This window comes from Pagrus pagrus, assembly GCF_965226575.1.
Source record: "Pagrus pagrus genome assembly, chromosome: 7".
Lineage (NCBI taxonomy): Eukaryota > Metazoa > Chordata > Actinopteri > Spariformes > Sparidae > Pagrus > Pagrus pagrus.
The window spans coordinates 20,410,748-20,430,152 of record NC_140191.1 but is presented as its reverse complement, the minus strand read 5'-3'; the positions used below and the strand labels follow the sequence as shown (position 1 = coordinate 20,430,152).

Genomic DNA, 19,405 nt, shown 5'->3' with positions numbered 1-19,405 from the left:
ACAGGGTACTCTGGGCTCTGTGCGTCTGTCACTGGAGCCGAAGACAGTGGGAGGGCTTTCTACAACTCATAGATTGCAAGGTCCTGTCATCATTCAGTCTTTATCCTCATCTTTTCCTGTTGCTCGAAACATTTTTTTGCTTAAATCTGAGTTTAACTTTAACAAGGACGCTCTGCGTAAATATGGTCAGCATCAGTTTGCAGCAGACCGAAGACCATCAGCACAACTGGAATTATATTGTCTAAACTGACAACTGGAGGAGCTTTTGCCCGTCATTTTTTCAAAGGTGAGCGTTTTATTTCTAAGAAAATGTTTCTACTTTTGTAACATGGTGCATATTTGAAGAAAAAATTGATTTCTAATACAATCTAGTACATTAATGGCTGTAACCTTTGGTTTTATCTGTTGTCTTACCGTGATAGAAAATTCACAGAATAAATTATTGAATTTGACAACATTGTTCTTTAAACGATGATCTGATAGCTTGAGTTACAATTTGTTGAAAATGCTTACATGATCCTTACAAGAGCAGACAGATATTCAGTTTGAAATATTTAGACTCAGTTTCAAAAATAAAGACAAGCACTCTCAAAAAATTCACATTTTCTAGAAATGCAAAAAAAAAAAAAAAAAAAATCCCACATTCTTATATTTAAGAAATAAACTGGACCTCACACTGCTACTTTTTTTCCCCTGATGTTGATCGTTATTGTGAAAAGTTCTGACCAACTAAATCTGCTGTGCAGCATGTTGTGGTGAGACGGGGTTAGCAGACACTGCTGGGCCAAATGTGTGAGCAAAATGGCGATCAACAAGTGTGAAATGAAATGAGCACGCTGTGATGTCCCCACGCCCTCTTGTTGCCCTCGGCCTGGAATCCCATTACTACGTTGCTTTTCTCCACTCTCCTCCTGCTACCTCTGTGCTCCATGTAAAAACTCTCAAGCTTGCAATGATTTACTATATTTAATGACCCATACTATTTATATATCTCTGTCTCAAACAGTCTGCCAACATTTTCATACTGCATCTCTTCAGTTTTCTGGTTATGTTTGCAATAATAACCCAATTTCCATCAGGAAAAATCAGGAAATAAAAAAAGTTTCATCTTGTGTTTTTTCCTCCCTCCGCTCTCAAGACCGTTCAGCTTCCTCTTCAACAACCCCTGGCATTTCCCAAAGGCTGTGCACCCCTCCACGCTAACTGAGACAGTCCCCGTCGGCCTGATGTCCTCAGTTGTAGCGCCAGAAAAGCCCACCTCCAACACCATGGGCCCTAAAGAGGTCAGTACATATCTGACACCATTATAGTGGGTTGCCATTCAGTCCGGTTAAGAAAACCTAATTGAATCACTGCGTGGTGCAAGCGTCTTAATTAAGTGCATTTCTTTCTCACTCGTTCTGTCCGACTCAATTCATGCAGCCCTGAAAAGAGTTGGGTGGGAAAAACAGCTATAACAGTGACAAAGTTTTGTGGAAGCTGAAATTCAGTTTTTTTCAAACATTTGCGATTTACTTTAGCACTCATAGGGATGAAATATAAAGCCTTGGCTGGTACACGAAGCATCGATTAAATGAAGTTGATTGTCACTGCCTGTCATGTGTGGGAAGTGAGAGAATAATAACATAATGATGAGACTTGGATCAATCATTAAATCACATATACACTACACGTCATGCCTTTCTGTGCATCCAACTACTGTATGTGCAAGATTGTTTAGAGAAAATATACAATAAATTAAGTTAACATGACAAAATGTCACTGACTAATGTACAGACGTAGTTCAGCCTGTCATATGTTTTAGACGTCTTTTGTACCTTGTTATTAAGTCTGTGATTCCTGTTTAGGTGGAGCTCATCCTGGTGAAGGAGCAGAATGGGGTTCAGTTCACCTCCACCACCTTAGTGGCTCCAACCCCTACTCAGACCCACCCCAGCGGGGAGGAGGAGAGGGAGACCTGGGGGAAGAAAATCGACTTCCTCCTGTCTGTGATCGGATTCGCCGTCGACCTAGCCAATGTCTGGAGATTCCCCTACCTCTGCTATAAGAACGGAGGAGGTAAGTGCCTGAAGGATCCCCCTACCAGAGGGCGGACAGAGAATGGGGTAAGGGAAGGGAATGAAGGGAGAGTTTAGGGTGAGTTTCATGTGAAAGAATACGATCATCTTCCACTCTAAGGAGAGCAGTGAAAGGGAGGAACTGAGGGGCTGATGGTGGAGTGTTTTTGCATGGTTGTGTTGAAAAGAGAAAGAAATAAGTGAAATATGGGAAAAAGGGGAGAAAAAAGGGGAAATTAAGATGGAATTTATTCACACACGCTTGCATTTTGTGTATTTTCAGCAGTGCGGGCTGTACACTATATAAACCTGCACACGTATGTTGATACAGATGCGTGTGTATGGATGTAGCTGATATTGTGTGTGTGTTTCAGCTCCTTGTGCTCGCATGTTGTTGTTTGAGATTTTTTCCAAGCCTTTACAGAGATCAAAAATAGGGGAAAAAGCACCACAGCTGCTCCGAATAGATTAGCTCTGACAATCACTGCCACTAATTACGGCTGTTTAACATAGAGCTCTCATTACGTTTAAGAGCTGTAAATGATACTGTGGCCATAGTCGAGGCTGACTGTGTCCCCAAATCCTGCATGTTGTCATAACTGTATTTAGGGAAAATATTACTTAGTTTCACTTAAGGTGATTGAACAAATTTTTTTGTATCTTTTAAGTTATACTTTAGGGTATTTTCTGCCGTAGCTAACAGTAGAGCGGTGACAAGAAATCAGAGGAGAGAGGGAGATGGGGAATGACATGCGACAAAGAAATCCCTGCCAGAAAAACAAGGATTTTGTGGTTCATTAACCCATGAGCCACCAAACTATTTTTAATCTTTGTATTTTATACATGTAATCTGCGACTGCACTGGTTTTAGGTAATCCAATCATGTGTGGTTTATTATCATAAACCTTACACAGGCTGGTATACTTAACATTTAAAGGACCTGCACAGAACGTGTCATCGAAACCTTTCTGTTTGATATAGAGTACTAACGCAATGAGTGTGCATAAGTCCGTCAGTCTGAACATGTTTGTAATACTCACTAATACAGAGACAGCTTGACTGGAATACCGTCCGTATGCTGCATGGAAACAGTTAAGGCCATGAGCAAGCTAATTCAATTAAATAAACACATGAAATGAGCGGTGCATCATAAACAACCCGACTTGAACGCAGCATACCTTTAGTTAAAAAGCTCAAGCCCCACCTCCGAGACATTTCAAATGAGTGTTGAGCGGCGGGAGAGAGAACGACCACCATGATCACGTATCCGGTTCATCATCAGAGCCCGCATCGAGTGTGATTGGATGGAAAGACGTCACATGAGATGTATTATCCATATCTTGTCAGGAATTTTCAATAGAAAATGAATGTTGCTCTTTACTCAGTCACTCGTTTGTTTGTTCTCAAAAATAAAAATAACATTTCTGGCTTGAAATTGAATATTTGGGATTAGGTTTATCTGCTGTCCAAATACAAAATGGTAACTTAATAATTGATATTGTAAACGCATTTTAGACTGTAATCTTTCATGTAGAAGTGAAGTTTACGTTTCTCTGTCTGTGCAGGTGCGTTCCTCGTTCCATACCTGTTCTTCATGGTGATAGCAGGCATGCCTCTCTTCTACATGGAGCTGGCTCTGGGGCAGTACAACAGAGAAGGGGCAGCAGGGGTCTGGAAGATCTGTCCCATCTTTAAAGGTAGGAAGTGACAAGCTATGTATGCAGACAGACGGACAGACAGACAGACAGACACATGCCCACACCGGGGGATGCACACATGCAAATTACCCTTTCCTGACACCTGCATGTTCTCACAGGGCTGCTTTCACATGTATAACCGATCTGTCCATGTCCGTCTGCCTACGTGCCTGTCCGTCTCTTCCTCTAATATCTACATGTCTTTCTGTCTGCTTGTCTGCCCACATGCCTGTCTGTCCACATGCCAGTCTCTTTTGTCTGCTCGTCTCTGCGTCGAGCAGCGACAGGCATTGTTTATCCTCCCTCAGGTTCTGTTGGCACTCAGATGGAAAGCAAATGAAAATTGGGCTTTTAGACTCCTGTCCTGATTGTCCGAATCCTTCTGTCAAACAGTGGCGGGGACCACTGGCTGGGGTACTTTTCAACACATCGATAAGCAAAAGCGCAGTTTAGGAGGATGCCATCCAAACGTGCACTAATGGAGACACAAGCATTAAGACCAATTTCCGAGCAAAGTCGTCGGTTGAAAATATAATAACACACTTTGCTCGGTTCAACTTTGTATGCAGCTTACAAGCTGTGACTTCTGTCTCTGCGCTGCGTTTGCTGCTCTGATGCCAATTTGTCATTTTCTTTGATCATTTAAAAAAAAAGTTACAGCATCACTTAAAGATTTTAACACCTCACTATCTCAACATGCAACAGATATACAACCTCAAATACCATTATTACCAGCAGACCATCTGTTGCTTCACACTATGATGCCGCACCGCTGTCTTTTGTCACATCATGTCCTTGCCGGTCTGAAGGTGGCCCCGCAGTGTGTATGTGCGCCGTCATGTGTGTCTGTGTGCGAGCGTGGCGCCGTCTGTCAGGGACCACACTGAGTAGGTTGACGTTCTAATCACACGCTTCACTCTCTCTCTGGCTCTCAGCGGGGGGATAACTGTAATTATTCAAACACACACATACACATGCCCGTATTGACAGTAATTATTCTGATCAACAAGCTGGTTTCCTCTCGGGATCAATGCATCCGAAGAGAAACGACCGAGAAAGGGAGACGGAGAGAGACGGAGAGATAAGGCGGCTGCATGTGGCGCTAATAAGAGGCATCGCTCCCCGGACAAATATCACATCCACGTTACAAAGGAATCAATAAGGCGCAGTTGTGGTCATGCCTCTTAGCAAAGGTTAACAATTAAACTCAGCCTGAGAAGAGTGGACATTGTTTCAGATTTATAGAAAGGGTAGATGTGTTGATAATTAAGGCATGAAAAGGCGATCTTTAGAAGTCGTGGTGCATCGCAGGCTACTGTGCTCATACTGAGCGAGGGATGTGCTCTCTGTCAGAATGTTCATTACAGCACTGCCAAGTTTGAACTGTATATGAAAGTTGTGACTTGATTCTTCCTGACCAAATACCTGAGATCGCAACTTGATTAGCTTTTGAAGTCCCCCCTGAGTCAAAAATGTAGTTTTTCTACAGCTGAATGTTCGAGCTTCACTGCTGCTGAAAGTGTCAATCTTCTCAGTGCTCCATGTGATTTTAAGAGACGGGCCCACAAACATAATTTGTGACATCACAAATGGTATGGAAGACAGTCCTGGTCATCCTGTTTTAGTTGTCATTTATGTGTCTTTATCCATGGCTGAATTAGAGAGATGAAATAAAAGGCGGAGAGAGAAAAAGAGATGTGGAAAAACAACCAACAAAAGTTTACTGGCGAGGCACGAAACATCTTAATGTGAAGAATAATTTTCTCTATCTGTACCTTAATGTCCCTCTGGAATTGAGAGGAGTAGAAGTATAAAGTTGTAGTAAAGTACAAATACCTCAAAATTGTACAAAGTGTAGCACTCAACATATTTTCAGCCATTAAGGACAGCCATGAATAGCAGCACTCTTTATATCAGGAACAGTGTTTAGGTTCCACTGAGGTCCCCATTTTAAATATCTCCGGTGCTAATTTGATATAGCCAGTTCCCCCCTCTTTCTATCTCTGTCTTCAATACCTATACATTTTAACCATGTGTGTCCCCCTAACAGGTGTAGGCTTTACAGTGATCCTCATTTCCCTCTACGTTGGTTTCTACTATAATGTCATCATCTCCTGGGCGCTGTTCTACCTCTTCTCCTCGTTCACCAGCGAGCTACCGTGGGTCCACTGCAACAACACTTGGAACAGTCCTAACTGCTCCGACTGGGCTGACAACAGCTCGGTCGGGGACATTTACAAGGCCACCCCCGCTCAGGAGTACTTTGAGTAAGTTGGACTGAGCCTAAGACGCTAACGTTTTTTGTTATTCATCATCAAAATCCCTGCAGTTAAAGGCAAGCGTACTTTATGTATACGTCCAACCAGAAGAACTGTGTGTCTTTGGCTGAGCTCAGGCTCAACCACTCATTAAGACTACAGGAAATGCAAAAAGCTTGATGCAATGCAGTAAAGCCATGTAACGGTGCAGAGCTGGCTCAATGCACCATTACTGAAGTTACTTTAATTGCTATCAGACTTTTCTTTTTTCTAAATGTAGTAGCGTCTTATTATATCTAATTGTGAATAATTAAAGAAATTATCAAAAATTCTAAAATGAGCATCGGGTATATTTTTCTCAAAATGGATCCTCCCTGTGAGGACGACCAGGTGTCTCCTTTCCCAGCGAGAGCGGGGTTGTTCTGTTGTGACAGTCGAGGCATTTGATCCATGCTCGTTGAAATGGCAATGTGCTATTTACACAGAACCACCTGCAGACAATTTGACCACATCAGCTGAACATCATCTTCAGACTCATCTGTTAGCTGTCTCTGAAATGGTCTGAATCGAGGTGTCAACCATGTTGAGTGATATTATAGTCTTTCAGGTGACACGTGTAATTCAACTTTACAGGATGCAGTGAAATAGTACACTTTCAAATCAGTTGCATGTGATTGCCAATGCCGTTTTCCTGTGTTACTTTGTGACTTTCATGTTTCTTAAAACCTTCTCTCAAAATGCTAAATGTTGCAACAGATGTACCAACATCTCTTGTAGCATCTATCTGGCCAGATTCCCTGGAGTCTTATGTCCCTTGTCAGTGATGAACCTCAGGTAGCTTCCAGCAAGGCCAGGTGTTTATGCAGGATATCAAGATCCAGATCCAGGTCCAAGTGTATAGCTTAGCTGATGTCCTGAATAATAATGACATTCAGGTGAGCTGCAGCAAACTCTGTGTGTGGTCATCGTCAATTGCTAAAACTTAGCCATAGGGATCCTAAAAGCACCAAGTATTAGAAATTCTAGGATAAGTTCATTCAGGGTTACGTGGAAAAGGGCAGCTCTTCAGGACTCTCAGATGTAGTGACATCATGACTGGTCTTTTGTCTCTGGCTTGGTCACTGTGTCAAGTGCTTCTACGTCTGCCCTGCCTGGCAGGTCTCAGAACATGTCGTGATTTAAATGAACAGTTCACCCGCAACTCAAAAATACATTTGACCTCTTACCTGTAGTGCTATTTATCCATCTAGATTGTTTTTTGATAGTTTTCAGCGATATCGGCCGCAGAGATGTCTGCCTTCTCTCAAATATAATAGAACTAGGTGGCACTCGGCAAAAAAATAATAATTATAAATTGGAAAACTCACCAGAAGTGTCATTTTTCCAGAAATCCTGACCCGGTTATACAAGACTTTCCACAGAACAACACGTTCTCACTCCCAACTTAGCAGCTTGTTCAGTGGACTGAAGCTTCACAATATGATTCTCTCCCTCGCCTTCTGGCATCATCTTTGGACGTGAAGGGCTCTGTGGTTAGCAGTAACACATTCTATGCGAAGTCCAGTCAGACTTTGGAAATGAAGCTTGCTGACAAACATCTCATTGACTTTGACATATTATGACTTTTGGGATGTAACTAGCATCGTCAAATGGTTGCGATTTGGTTAGGTTTAGGCTAAAAAATGACTTGGTTAGGTTTAGGCAACTATGTTCAGTCTCATCACTTACAGTAATGTAAGTGACGTAGGTACATCTGTACATCTGCTGTATTTGATGCGTTTGAAGTGAAATGGGCTGCCGCAGACCTTGTTGTGAGCAGTTTTATGTAGAAAGTATTTTCTTTCTACAGAACGAAGTTGCATCACCACACAGAAGGAAAAGTGAATCTTTACTTGTACTTTACCTTTAGTCTTGTGTACATCACTTGTATAACTGTGACCTGAAAACATGAACCCTGTTCCAAGAGGATGATCTCTGCAACGAGGGCATCCGCTGTAGCAACGGCATTTACAATGTTAAATGCAGTCCGACTAATGGCATTGGTCTCAACAACCAGTGAAGTTATGAGTTGGTCTTGGTCTTGGTCGGGTAGTTATTTGGTATTTGGTACAGCGCTCACAATATTCCTGAGCTGCTGCCTTCAGGCCTCTGCCAAGTGAGTTCCTTGTGGGTGAGAATATGCTATATGAGACCTTACACATACTGTAAATGGTGACGTAGGAGTGGTTATGGTACTTACCAAAACATTGTTTTTCCTTAGACGAGGGGTGCTCCACATCCAGGACAGTAACGGTATCGATGATCTGGGCCGCCCACGTTGGCAGCTGACATCCTGTCTAGGTGTTGTGATTGTTCTGCTCTACTTCAGTCTGTGGAAAGGAGTCAAGACCTCTGGCAAGGTAGGAAATGACGCCATGGCGATGTTTCTTAATGTGAAAACCAAAAGTACTGCAGCTCATACCAAAGTGAGTGGTAACTCTATTTAAGCAATAAGAATATGCGTTATCAGGAAATGCTGCACGTTCTTATCCAGTTTAAATCCAATAAGCAGTTTAAGATGTTCATCCATTTTCACTACATGCATGTGCGTGACGTTGAAGTGTGTGTTGGCCTTTTTTTCCCTGTTTAAATGTGTGGGTATTTTGTATGCTTTTACCTGAGTGTGCGTGTGTGTGTGTGTACCTTGTGCGACCCTTCTCAGGTTGTGTGGATCACAGCCACGATGCCCTATGTGGTCTTGACTGTGCTGCTGCTCCGAGGAGTCACTCTGCCCGGAGCCATCGATGGCATTAAGGCCTACCTCTCTGTGGACTTCCTGAGACTCTGTGACGCCAAGGTGAGTGTCGTCAGTAGAGAGGGCACAGGAGTAAGGTGAGGGTGGTGGGGGTGCAGAAGAAGAGAAGAGGGAGGCGTAGCGCGGTAACTCTGGCTGAAAGACACTTTAATGGAGCGCTTCGACATTTGAAGTTTCAGTGTTATTTTCTTTAAAAAGTCCAAATACAAACAGAGTAAAACCGTATCAAATTGTGTTGTCCTTTAAGGTCAGTGTGTTTATCCAGTTTATTCAGTCATGAAAACGGAGATAGTTTGTTTACTTAGGTATAAAAAAAATCAGTCAATGAAGATCTTTCTGTTCTGATTAAAATGTCCTCCCCAAAACTACACAGTGCTCCTTTAAACAATATGCGGTCAGGGCTTTGCTAGCAACCGGATGTTACTGCTAAGGAGGAACAAATGCAATATTGAGATCATTTCAATGTCGATTTTGCTTCACAATTACAATATCAGAAAAAACAGTATGCTGTGGTAAACAATGTTAAAGGGTAACTCCACCAATTTCAGACATTAAAGTAGCATAACGTAATATAAAGCCTGTTATGTCTCCAGAAGAAGCTGCATGTAATCTGATTAAGCCTCCAGTGGTGTTACTCTGGCTAAGTTGCATTGTGGGTAATGTAGGCACTGGGTTTTTGCGTTGGACTCATTATAGATAGTTTAAAAACATTGTTTTTTTCATTGATACAACAGAACCAGAGATACTGCCTTTTTTATTCAACACATTCTACTTTTCAAAACCTGGTGCCTACGTTACCCACAATGTGCATGCAATAGCACTCCTCAAGACCTGTAAACACACTTTAATGTGTAAAATCGATCGAGCTACAGTTTAAGTATCTCTAGAGAGGCATTTCCTCGAGGCAGAATAAGAGAGAGAAACCTGCTCGTGTAAACTGTTTCAAATATTTTCCGTGTCTGTGAAACCCACGATCCCATCATTTAACCATCACTTATTTATCATAATAGCAGGCACTAAGAGCTCAATAAGGAAGCATGCAGGACTAAAGGACTCAGTTATGGAGAACGAGAGCGAAAGCAAGGAAGAGAGCGATAGAGAGATGCATGGCTGCAATTGGAGAATTAGATTAGATAGATGCATGGAGCAGTAATTTGCAAAATTACCCCCCGTATTCACTAGTGTCTTTCATCTACTGCCGTTGAATGAGTTTCCTGCAATTATCCCTAATAATGGCTTTTTTCCTCTCCTGTGCCTTTTGTTTGCCGCTTCACACAAGTGTGCCTGTTCTGTCGCTCCCCAGGTCTGGATCGAGGCAGCGACACAAATCTGTTTCTCTCTGGGCGTGGGGTTTGGTGTGCTAATCGCATTTTCCAGCTACAACAAATTCAGCAACAACTGCTACAGGTAAAGACACACAGGAAGAGGCAGGAGGGGATTCACAGAGACGCTCAGAAGGCGGGGAGTTGCTTCTACAAACACACACACACACGCAACACAAACAGGTGAATTACAATAACCTTTGAAGCTCCTTGAAACCCGCCATGTCTTTGACACCATGCTGTGCAGCAGACAGCCGTAACACCAATCAAAACTGTCGCACTCTTTGAAAATCATCAGCATCCAGCAGGAGGCTTTTATCTCCTCTTTTTGCCTTTTTTAATGTTTCTGATAACTGACACACGACACTGTCCACCTTGAGGATTCCTCCTTGAGCATAACACCGAATCCCTGCAAATATATTTCAGAAACACGCCGCAAATGTCCGACCATGAAAAGAACTGATTGTGATTGTAATGTCATTTTCCTAAAGACAGTGTTACTGCACGGGTAAATTTAGACATGACACCTCATTTCAACCCTTTTCCCTCACACACTGTCACAAACCAGGGTTCTGTTCTCTTATTTATTGTTAGTTTTCTCTATATTTATGCAATTAAGTGCGGTAAAATTATAGCAGACTTACCCTTCACTCATCTGTGACAAAGCATTGACTACCTGACTTATCTATAAAATCTATCAACAGCACGGCCAACTAGCATTCTGTCCGGGAAAAGCCCTGACACACTCTTTAATTGACTGGCTAGTCAATTACATTGATATTGACTGTGTGATGGCTGATGACTGAATTCTTACATTCTCATTCTGAAGTGTTTGTTTTTTTCCATCTCATTTGATTTGAACAATCCAGAGACGCCATCATCACCAGCTCCATCAATTCTTTGACCAGTTTCTTCTCCGGCTTCGTGGTCTTCTCCTTCCTCGGCTACATGTCCCACAAGCACAACGTCGCCTTGGACAAAGTTGCCAGAGACGGTAAGGTATTATTTGTCTGTGTTTGTAATGTGGAGTGAGTACATTTAGAGAAATCTAGAAGTAAGTCAGTTAGTTAAAGTTTGGCAGAAGTTAGTGTGTGTGGTGGCAGGATCAAATCCAATCAATATAAAAAAGTTCCTAGAAGCCAAAGTTGTTTATGAGCCTGATGTACTGCTTTAGGCTCTCACACACATGTCAGCAATTTGGTGCATTAAATAAGAGAATGAAAGAAATACAGTATATTGATATGTTGTTGATGTCAGGTAACTCACAGGAGGCTTCTTTTGGCATTAGCCCATGATGGGTGCAGTTAACGACCCAATTGCCAGAATAAATGTTGGTTTGCAAACTACGGACATGTTGAAACTTTACATTTGTTTATGTTGCACCTTTGTTTCTTTATGTTCACTTATCTATTTCATGTTGTGACAAAGCTGTTCTTAAGATCTTGTTCAGGTTTAAAAACCACTTGGTTACTGTAAGGAAAGATCACGTTATGGCTTAAAATACCTGTCTTTGTCGGCACAAACGTGGCCATAAAATTGTCCAAAGGTCTCCTAAAACTATCAAGTCTCGTCACGTTAATGTTCAACAATGTTGTCCCTCAAAAGTTTCTATTGCTTTCACACAAGCAACGCAGCCTTGAACTGCAGTCACTCGCTTTGCAGCCTTATCGGCTATAGTCCACCGCCATTCCCTGCACTAACCCCAACCTGCTACGACAGTCAGGTCATGAAGTTCACATGTAATGTGAACGTGATATGACATGTTTTGTAGACATGCCAGTGTGGTACACAGGTCTATGACACGTGCAAATGTGAACGATTCAGTGGTTTGCAGAAACTGCCAACTTGTTGTCCTGGCAACATGGCTAACAGGATAATATGCATTTGTTAATTATTCCAAGATTTGACGATATTTAAGATGAGCTATCTTTAGTTGCCAAGATGTAATCAATGAAGAAAACCCACATGAACCCAGTGACTGGATTCAAATGCCAACACTGCAGTTAGTGGAACTGGGTTGCTTTCTAGTCGATTACAATTAAACATGTCACACAAACTCTCCACTTCAAACAGTTTTTCTGTCTGCTTCCATTTTTGAATGCTCCAAATGCAACTTTGTGTTTGTGCTGTTTTCTACTCTCCTCTCTCGTATCCTTGTTCTTTAGGTGCTGGTTTGGTGTTTGTTATTTACCCAGAAGCCATTGCAACATTACCTGGATCATCAGTGTGGGCGGTTATCTTCTTCATCATGCTGTTGACACTGGGCATTGACAGTGCTGTGAGTATACCCCCACCCACATCCACACGGCCTCAGATAGACACCTGTTATTTCAGCCAGGTGACGTGTGTCTTTATGCACCATAATGAAATGCTTTGCAGTTTTTCACCGAGCAAAGTATGTAATGAACTTTTCATGAAGCAGTTTTTTTATGTTTTGGAGCTTCAGTGCCTTAGCAGCTCACTCTCTTTGACTTTGTGTTTTATTCTGACTCCTGTGTGTCCTGTTGTAGATGGGCGGGATGGAGTCGGTGATCACAGGGCTGATCGATGAGTTTAAATTCCTCCACAAGCACAGAGAGCTGTTCACCCTCTTCATCGTTGTTTCGACCTTCCTCATATCCCTCTTCTGTGTTACAAATGTAAGTTTCATACCGGGCAGTCTTTGGTGCGTGTTGGTCTTCTGTGACGTTTGATCATTTCCACTAAATCATCAGAATTCTGTTTTATTTCTATGTGTTCCTACTGTCTTCTGTATGATAAACTTAATACAATAACACAGTTATTATACATCACTGTGTTTCTCCAGGGTGGGATGTATGTGTTCACCCTGCTCGACCACTTTGCGGCAGGAACATCGATACTGTTTGGAGTGCTTATTGAAGCCATCGGCATCGCATGGTTCTACGGTGAGAAATAAGGATGGGAGAAAAGAGGACAGAAAAACAGACGATTCATGTTTTCATGGTCGGCAAAGCTGATGCTTTATTAAGGGTTTGATGAGAAATCTGTTGGTATGGGTGTGTTGTGTCTCAATGCAACATAGTTCTATTAGACATAAGGATGCAGGGGGGTCTGTCCCACTAATGGTTTTGGCCTCTTCAGTGTGTGTGTATGTATTGTTAGTGTACAAGGAAGTACTGTAGCTGTGCTGCTCATGAGAGCTCGGTGAGGTTTAAATGAGCTGATTTTTGACCACTGCCAGTGTTACCTCTGTGTTCACTCAGCAGTAGTGAGCCACCACATCAAGAAAATTGCAGCTGGGGAACAGGCATTTGTCATGGACAGGAATCAGCTGTCTAATAGCTGGGTTGTAGATTGCTGCGGATGGCAAGTGGTGCGGGGGCACAAAGTCAGTGTCTTTCCAGATGTCCAAATTCTATTGACACTCCATTTTGCGCAGTTTTGACATTATCTCAACAACGCTATGTTTTGAAGTATATCTCTCCAGAGGAATTTTTTGCTGCACATCCACAGCCCTCTATGAGCAAAACATGGAGTAAATTCTTTAGTTGTTGGAGTAAATAAGGGCCCAACCCATGATGTGCTGCTCAGTGACCTCTTGTGGTTCTCTAAATTAAATGTTTGCCATTTGGGTTTGTGTCTTTTTCCTTCTGTACTGTTTTTTTTTCCCCGTGTGACAAACTAACCCCCATTTTGAAACAACAGCTGGCACAAGGTATTATATAACAATCTAAAGGTTGGGCAAAATGGCTGACCTGAACTTCCGTATTGAGTTCCTTGTCTCATGTCTACTGAACCTGTCCATAAAGGGCTAAATACTAACTGGGCCCCGGGCGGTGAGGTCAGCATATTGCCCCACTTTGGTGGGTCCTGACCTTGGCAAGTCAGATATATCAAGCCTAAGGCTTCAGTGGGCCTTTTTTCCCATCCTCATAACTGCTGACAGGAACCCTTGACCCCTGGCCAGTGTGGTCTTTCATTCTGCTGTCCACTACATCGGTACATTTGGCCGTGCTGAATACCTGGTCGTCAGTCTGGATATGTTCTTCGTTAGAAATGCCCTCCAGGCAAGAACGCAAGAGACACAGCCAGGTTTGTGAGAGAAAGACAGTCATGCTGAGGTAAAAATGGAGCAGCAGTTATTACAGTGAGCTCTGCAGAGTGACTTGGGTTAATGAAATGATCAAAATGTGGATTGTATTTCTGCTAACAACCTTAAGTGTGATGGGTTTCTGCTTGGGTAACTTCTGATTTAAACTTGTGCATAAGGACGATAAACAAAAGCACCAACTGCCTTCATAATATTCAAATATTCTTAAATAGAAACCTGCCATGAACATAATACACTGTATTAAACCTTGTCTTAGGAGTAACATCAAATACTTCCATGTGTTTCAGGAGTGGACCGATTCAGTGACGACATTGAGGAGATGATTGGCCAGCGACCAGGAATGTACTGGAGGCTGTGCTGGAAGTTTGTCAGCCCCTGCTTCCTCCTGGTGAGTCAGTGCGCAAACGTATTGTACACTGGAACCCTAACCGAGGCCAGGTAAACAAAGACAGCTGGATAAAATGATTGATTTGTACTGTTTCCAACAATCTATCAATGAGAAAACACCCTAAAGACAAGCCCAGATGTTTTCCAGTTTTTTTGCCCCCAGCTTTTCCTTCTACAGGCCACCTGAGTCCTCCTCAAGTGAGTCCTGAGGTCAATACATGTACCCAGCTACTGTTCCGTATGGCCAATGCCATTTCTTATTCTTACTGCTACCCTCATGTTCAAGTTTTTGGTTGAAATCTCCCCCTATGAAATGGTACAATCCCCCAAAACCCTCATACGTCATCAATGGCATCCACGTAAACAGACGTGAGTTCGCATTCCAACATGCCGTCTTCAGCTGTGTTGATTTCTCTTGCGTTACTGTTGCAATCGTGGTTTAATCACGATGCCATTTGCCATTTCACTGATGGGACATGGATCATTGCTTCGTTACCTGGCCACCAGTGGTGCTTTATAGGCTAACATTAGCAACCTGTGCTCCTACCCTGCTGGTGTGCACTGATATTAGAGGAGCATAAACTTCTTCGCCAACATCAGTGCTGAAATTTCAGGCGTCATATGTCATCAAATGCAATGTTGAAATATGTCAAATGTGGGATTGTCATGCACAAATTAGCAATTACAATGTAATGTTAGCTAGTTAGCTAGATTGGTTAATGCTTGTTATCAGTGGTGGAAATAGCCACGTTTTGACCGAAGAAAAGGGTTTAAGTTGAAGATTCTGAATTTTGAAAGTCAGTCAGATTGTTTGTGACTGTTCATGCTGGTATTTTTGCAATGCATTTACCAGGGACACCTAGATGTATGATTTAAGGTTAGCTGGAACACATGGCTTGGCATCCAGTACACCCATCAGTGCAAGTAATTGCACCGCCAACATCCGATATGAATTAATTTGCTTTAAGAGTGCTTTAAATGAACTCTCTTTTGTACTGACCTTCTCTCAACTCTGTTGTATTAAAATCATTTTCTCCCATAGTTTATGGTGTGTGTGAGCTTCGCCACGTTTAACCCACCAAACTACGGCTCCTACATGTTTCCTCCATGGGCTAACATGGTCGGATGGTGTCTAGCCATGTCCTCAATGACCATGGTGCCTCTGTACGCCATCTACAAGCTCTGCACACTGCCTGGAAAGTTTTGCGACGTAAGTCAGAGTTTGGGCGTCTTGTCAAAAATGGAGTGAGGGGAAATTAGTTATTGTATTTTATTGTATGAATAAAACACTCTGAAGTATCCTTTTTTTGAAAGTTGTTAATTCCTCTCGCCACTCTTGTCCTGGAACAGAGACTGGCTTATGCCATCACCCCAGAGACAGAGCATCATTTGGTGGACAATGGGGAGGTCCGGCAGTTCACAGTAAGTGCTGACGTTACTATGATTTAGTTTTACTGTCTGCATCCAAACAAACACTGTTAACTATCAGCTGAAACTTAACATAATTGGATTTTTACATGAAAGCAATTCTGTTTTACTTTTTTCCCCCTCCAGCTGCATCACTGGATGGTTGTCTGAAAAATACAGAGAGAGAGCGAGAGAGAGAGTGACAGAGTGAGAGTATGGACATTGGGTGGATGAATGGATGCACAGCAAAGGTCTGAAGAGCTGAGAAGAACGAAATAGCCATTTCAATCAATCACGATGGTGGTGGTGGTGGGAGCAGTTTAAAAGTGCCGACAAAAAACACATAGAAATGATAGTGTTCTCTAATTTCAACAGTGGATGTTTGAAGCTGTGCATTGACCGTCTCCACCTATATGTTGACACTGGTGAATGGGATTCAGTCAAACAGGTGATTATAGTGTTCGGGCTTCTTCTTCCGTAAATATAAAACTCTTACTAAAGGAACACCATGTATGAGCTCGTCAGTCTTACTTTGCACTTGTTACAGTGTGAGAAATATTCTTCGCATAGACCATATTCACACGGCAGCCATTTTCCTCTGATGTCATGCTCAGGGTGGGAAGCTCAGATGTAATGGAAAATGGTTTATGACATATAATAAAAGAGTCAGACTCATTGCATGGTATTCCTTTGAGGCAAGGTGTACAATTAAAAATGATTCCATATTTTGTTTATGTGATTTATGTAGATGTTTAGTTACACACAACATCTGGAAAGTGTATGTCCGTTTGAAATATGATTTTTGTCTTTATGATTTGTATTTATTTTATGTTTTCTCAGTCAATTATCCTCAAACGGAAGATATTCCCCCCCAAATCTTCACTTTTTTAGCACTCAGACATGTAATGAATGCCACACCTTTCACTGAATCCCAGTCCATGTCTATATCTTCTTTATAATATCTATGTATTTACTTGCTCTCCTTAAAGACTGTTACAATACACACAATTCCTGCCGACTTTGAGAAAAAGACACCTACTTTTGTTTACATCGAAACAACTCACTAGAACGAACCGTCGCTTCACCATCAAGCATAAAGAACATCAGTTCAATAAACTACGTTTATGTCTCAGTCAACATCACCTGAGCTTTTTCTGTAGGCAGGGTGCATCTTTTCATAGACGAAAGGACTCATCGGTCACAAATCAATAGAACTGAATGTCTGAAAATAGAAGTCACTTCCTCTTACCGTGTTTCTGCTTTTAGTCATAGTCACAGTCTGACCAGTAGTGCAGTTAGGTAGTGTTTTGAAGTGTGGGTTTATTGTAACACTGTCATTCCATCACATGGGTGAATATATTCTAAAATTAAAAGAAACAAACATAAACGGCTGCCCCAAAGCCCTATCAGCCACGTCGGTGAACAAACATGTTGTTCGAAGCTTGTCAACTTCCAAATAATTGTCACTGACAGAAACATCATCGGCAAAACTGCTTAACTAATTAACCAAAGACTAAAATAAACTCAGAAATTTAGATATCCCTCTCTCACATGAGCAGATTTTGCCAAGTGATTCTCATTGTCTTTCTTTAAAATAATAGACCACTTGATTGTTAACTTTATCGTACCAGGTCAATCTCTTCCCTGTTCAAACAAATTGGTGCCAACGCACGTTCTCTTTTCATTTTTGTTTAATTGATTTGTGTGTGTTTTTCCCACAGTTTCAGGTGGTGATTTGAAAGCTATGACTGTCACATTTCCAGAAAGCATAAAGCTTTAATTTTACCGTTTACAGAATCTCATTCGGTGTTTCAAGACTGTTTAAAAAGCTGCTTTTTATTGAACTGCAAACAAATAGTGCGTAATGTAATATACAAAGTAATTTAAGTTATATATCTGTGTAAGTAAATGTAATGTAGAGGGGCTTGTATCGTATTGTACTGTATGATATTGAATAACAAGACCAACAAGATTATATATATATATCTAATATGGATTATTGCTTTGTTACTGTGAAGTTGATACATATTAGCCTTAAGGATCTTGATGAGAATTACAGATACACTTAATTCTCATGAACTCTTTCTGTCTTTTCAATCAGAGACGAGACATTTTCTTTCAAATGGTTCAGCAATGACTTGCTTTCCCCATGTGGTACATGTAACACACTGAAGGGTTAATTATGTCCCAAACTGTATGCCTGTGCTGCTGTACTGTGCCTTGTGGTGTTTCTGACTGTATGACTTTGTTTTGTACCGTCAAATAATAGTATAATTAATTAATTAAATTATTACATTTAAAATGTCCCTCTCTGTTCTGCCTTTTTCTTTCTTTCCTTTTCTTTAGCAACACAGTGGTTTTATAGAAGGCCAGACAGGGACAAACATAAAACTGCATCCTTGATATTTTGACAGAGTCATTAAGCCAACGAGACAGAATTATCACTTGCTTTTTGTTCCGACAGCGAAACAGTTTAGCAGTTGTGTGAAGCTTGATTCCCGACATGAAACAAATCTGACATTTTTAAAAAAAATTTCAGAAGCATGAAAGCCGCTGAGTAATTGTGAACCATTCATCACCCTGACATCTGGTCCGAACGTACATGTGCACACCTGTTTACCAATTACTGTTAATACTGAAAGTCAATATTCTAACACTGAATGAGTTATAAAATGCATGCTTCAACAAATCACATGACTTCAGTGCGTTTTCTTTGAATTAAAATGTTACCATCATTTGTAGAAAAGGTGTCTAATTGCTCGGATAAACATTAATGATCCATCATAACGGTGTGTTCGATATTCCAAAGTGAGATGTCAGTCATCTTGCCAGATGACTACAGGTCTACATTAAAGCTTTTCCATCCGACCAGAGAAAGCACGAAACATAAGGACAGCCTTAAGAGTACCTCTAATTGTTGGGAGCGTTTCCAAGATTGGTCAGCATGACCCCGAATCAACGGTGTTCATTACAGTAACCAGAGAGTCAAAACACACAGAGGGCCCAATATCCTCAGCAGATACTGTCTTAAAAGCTTTTAGATGATATATTGACATCTGTTCTAATCGGGGGGGTTAGCTGACCATCTCTCTTGAGTTAGGTTTTTCTTGTAAGATCTATGCACTATTGACGTTTGCAAAAGGAGCCAGTCATATTTATTTAGAGCAGGACTGACTAACCTCCTGTTGTGCACGTGGGTGTCCAGTGTTGTTCAGGAAAAGACAGAAATAAATACTAAAAACAGTCATCTGTGTCATTTCACCCTATTTCATCCCTGACCAAGCGCAAAATCCCTGCATCATTTGTCCCTGTGTGACTCAGTTAGCGTGATACACTTACAGTAGCTGGAAACAGATCGCAGCTGGGTAGAGGGAAATGCAACAAATCCATATATTTGTATTTTAGCTTTGA

The 19,405-nt window shown here is 41.6% G+C and overlaps 1 protein-coding gene across 1 annotated transcript; it reads left to right on the top strand.

Moving 5' to 3' along the window:
* Window positions 1-18,249, top strand: slc6a3 (solute carrier family 6 member 3). The gene is made up of 16 exons (XM_084356962.1): window positions 1-286; window positions 1,139-1,283; window positions 1,848-2,058; window positions 3,623-3,754; window positions 5,805-6,021; window positions 8,273-8,411; window positions 8,714-8,848; window positions 10,110-10,213; window positions 10,998-11,122; window positions 12,294-12,406; window positions 12,639-12,767; window positions 12,935-13,034; window positions 14,488-14,588; window positions 15,630-15,797; window positions 15,938-16,009; window positions 16,142-18,249. Exons 2-16 carry the CDS (start codon window positions 1,227-1,229, stop codon window positions 16,163-16,165), a joined length of 1,827 nt encoding a protein of 608 aa, XP_084213088.1. The 5' UTR covers window positions 1-286; window positions 1,139-1,226; the 3' UTR covers window positions 16,166-18,249.
* Window positions 18,250-19,405: the final 1,156 nt, after the last annotated feature.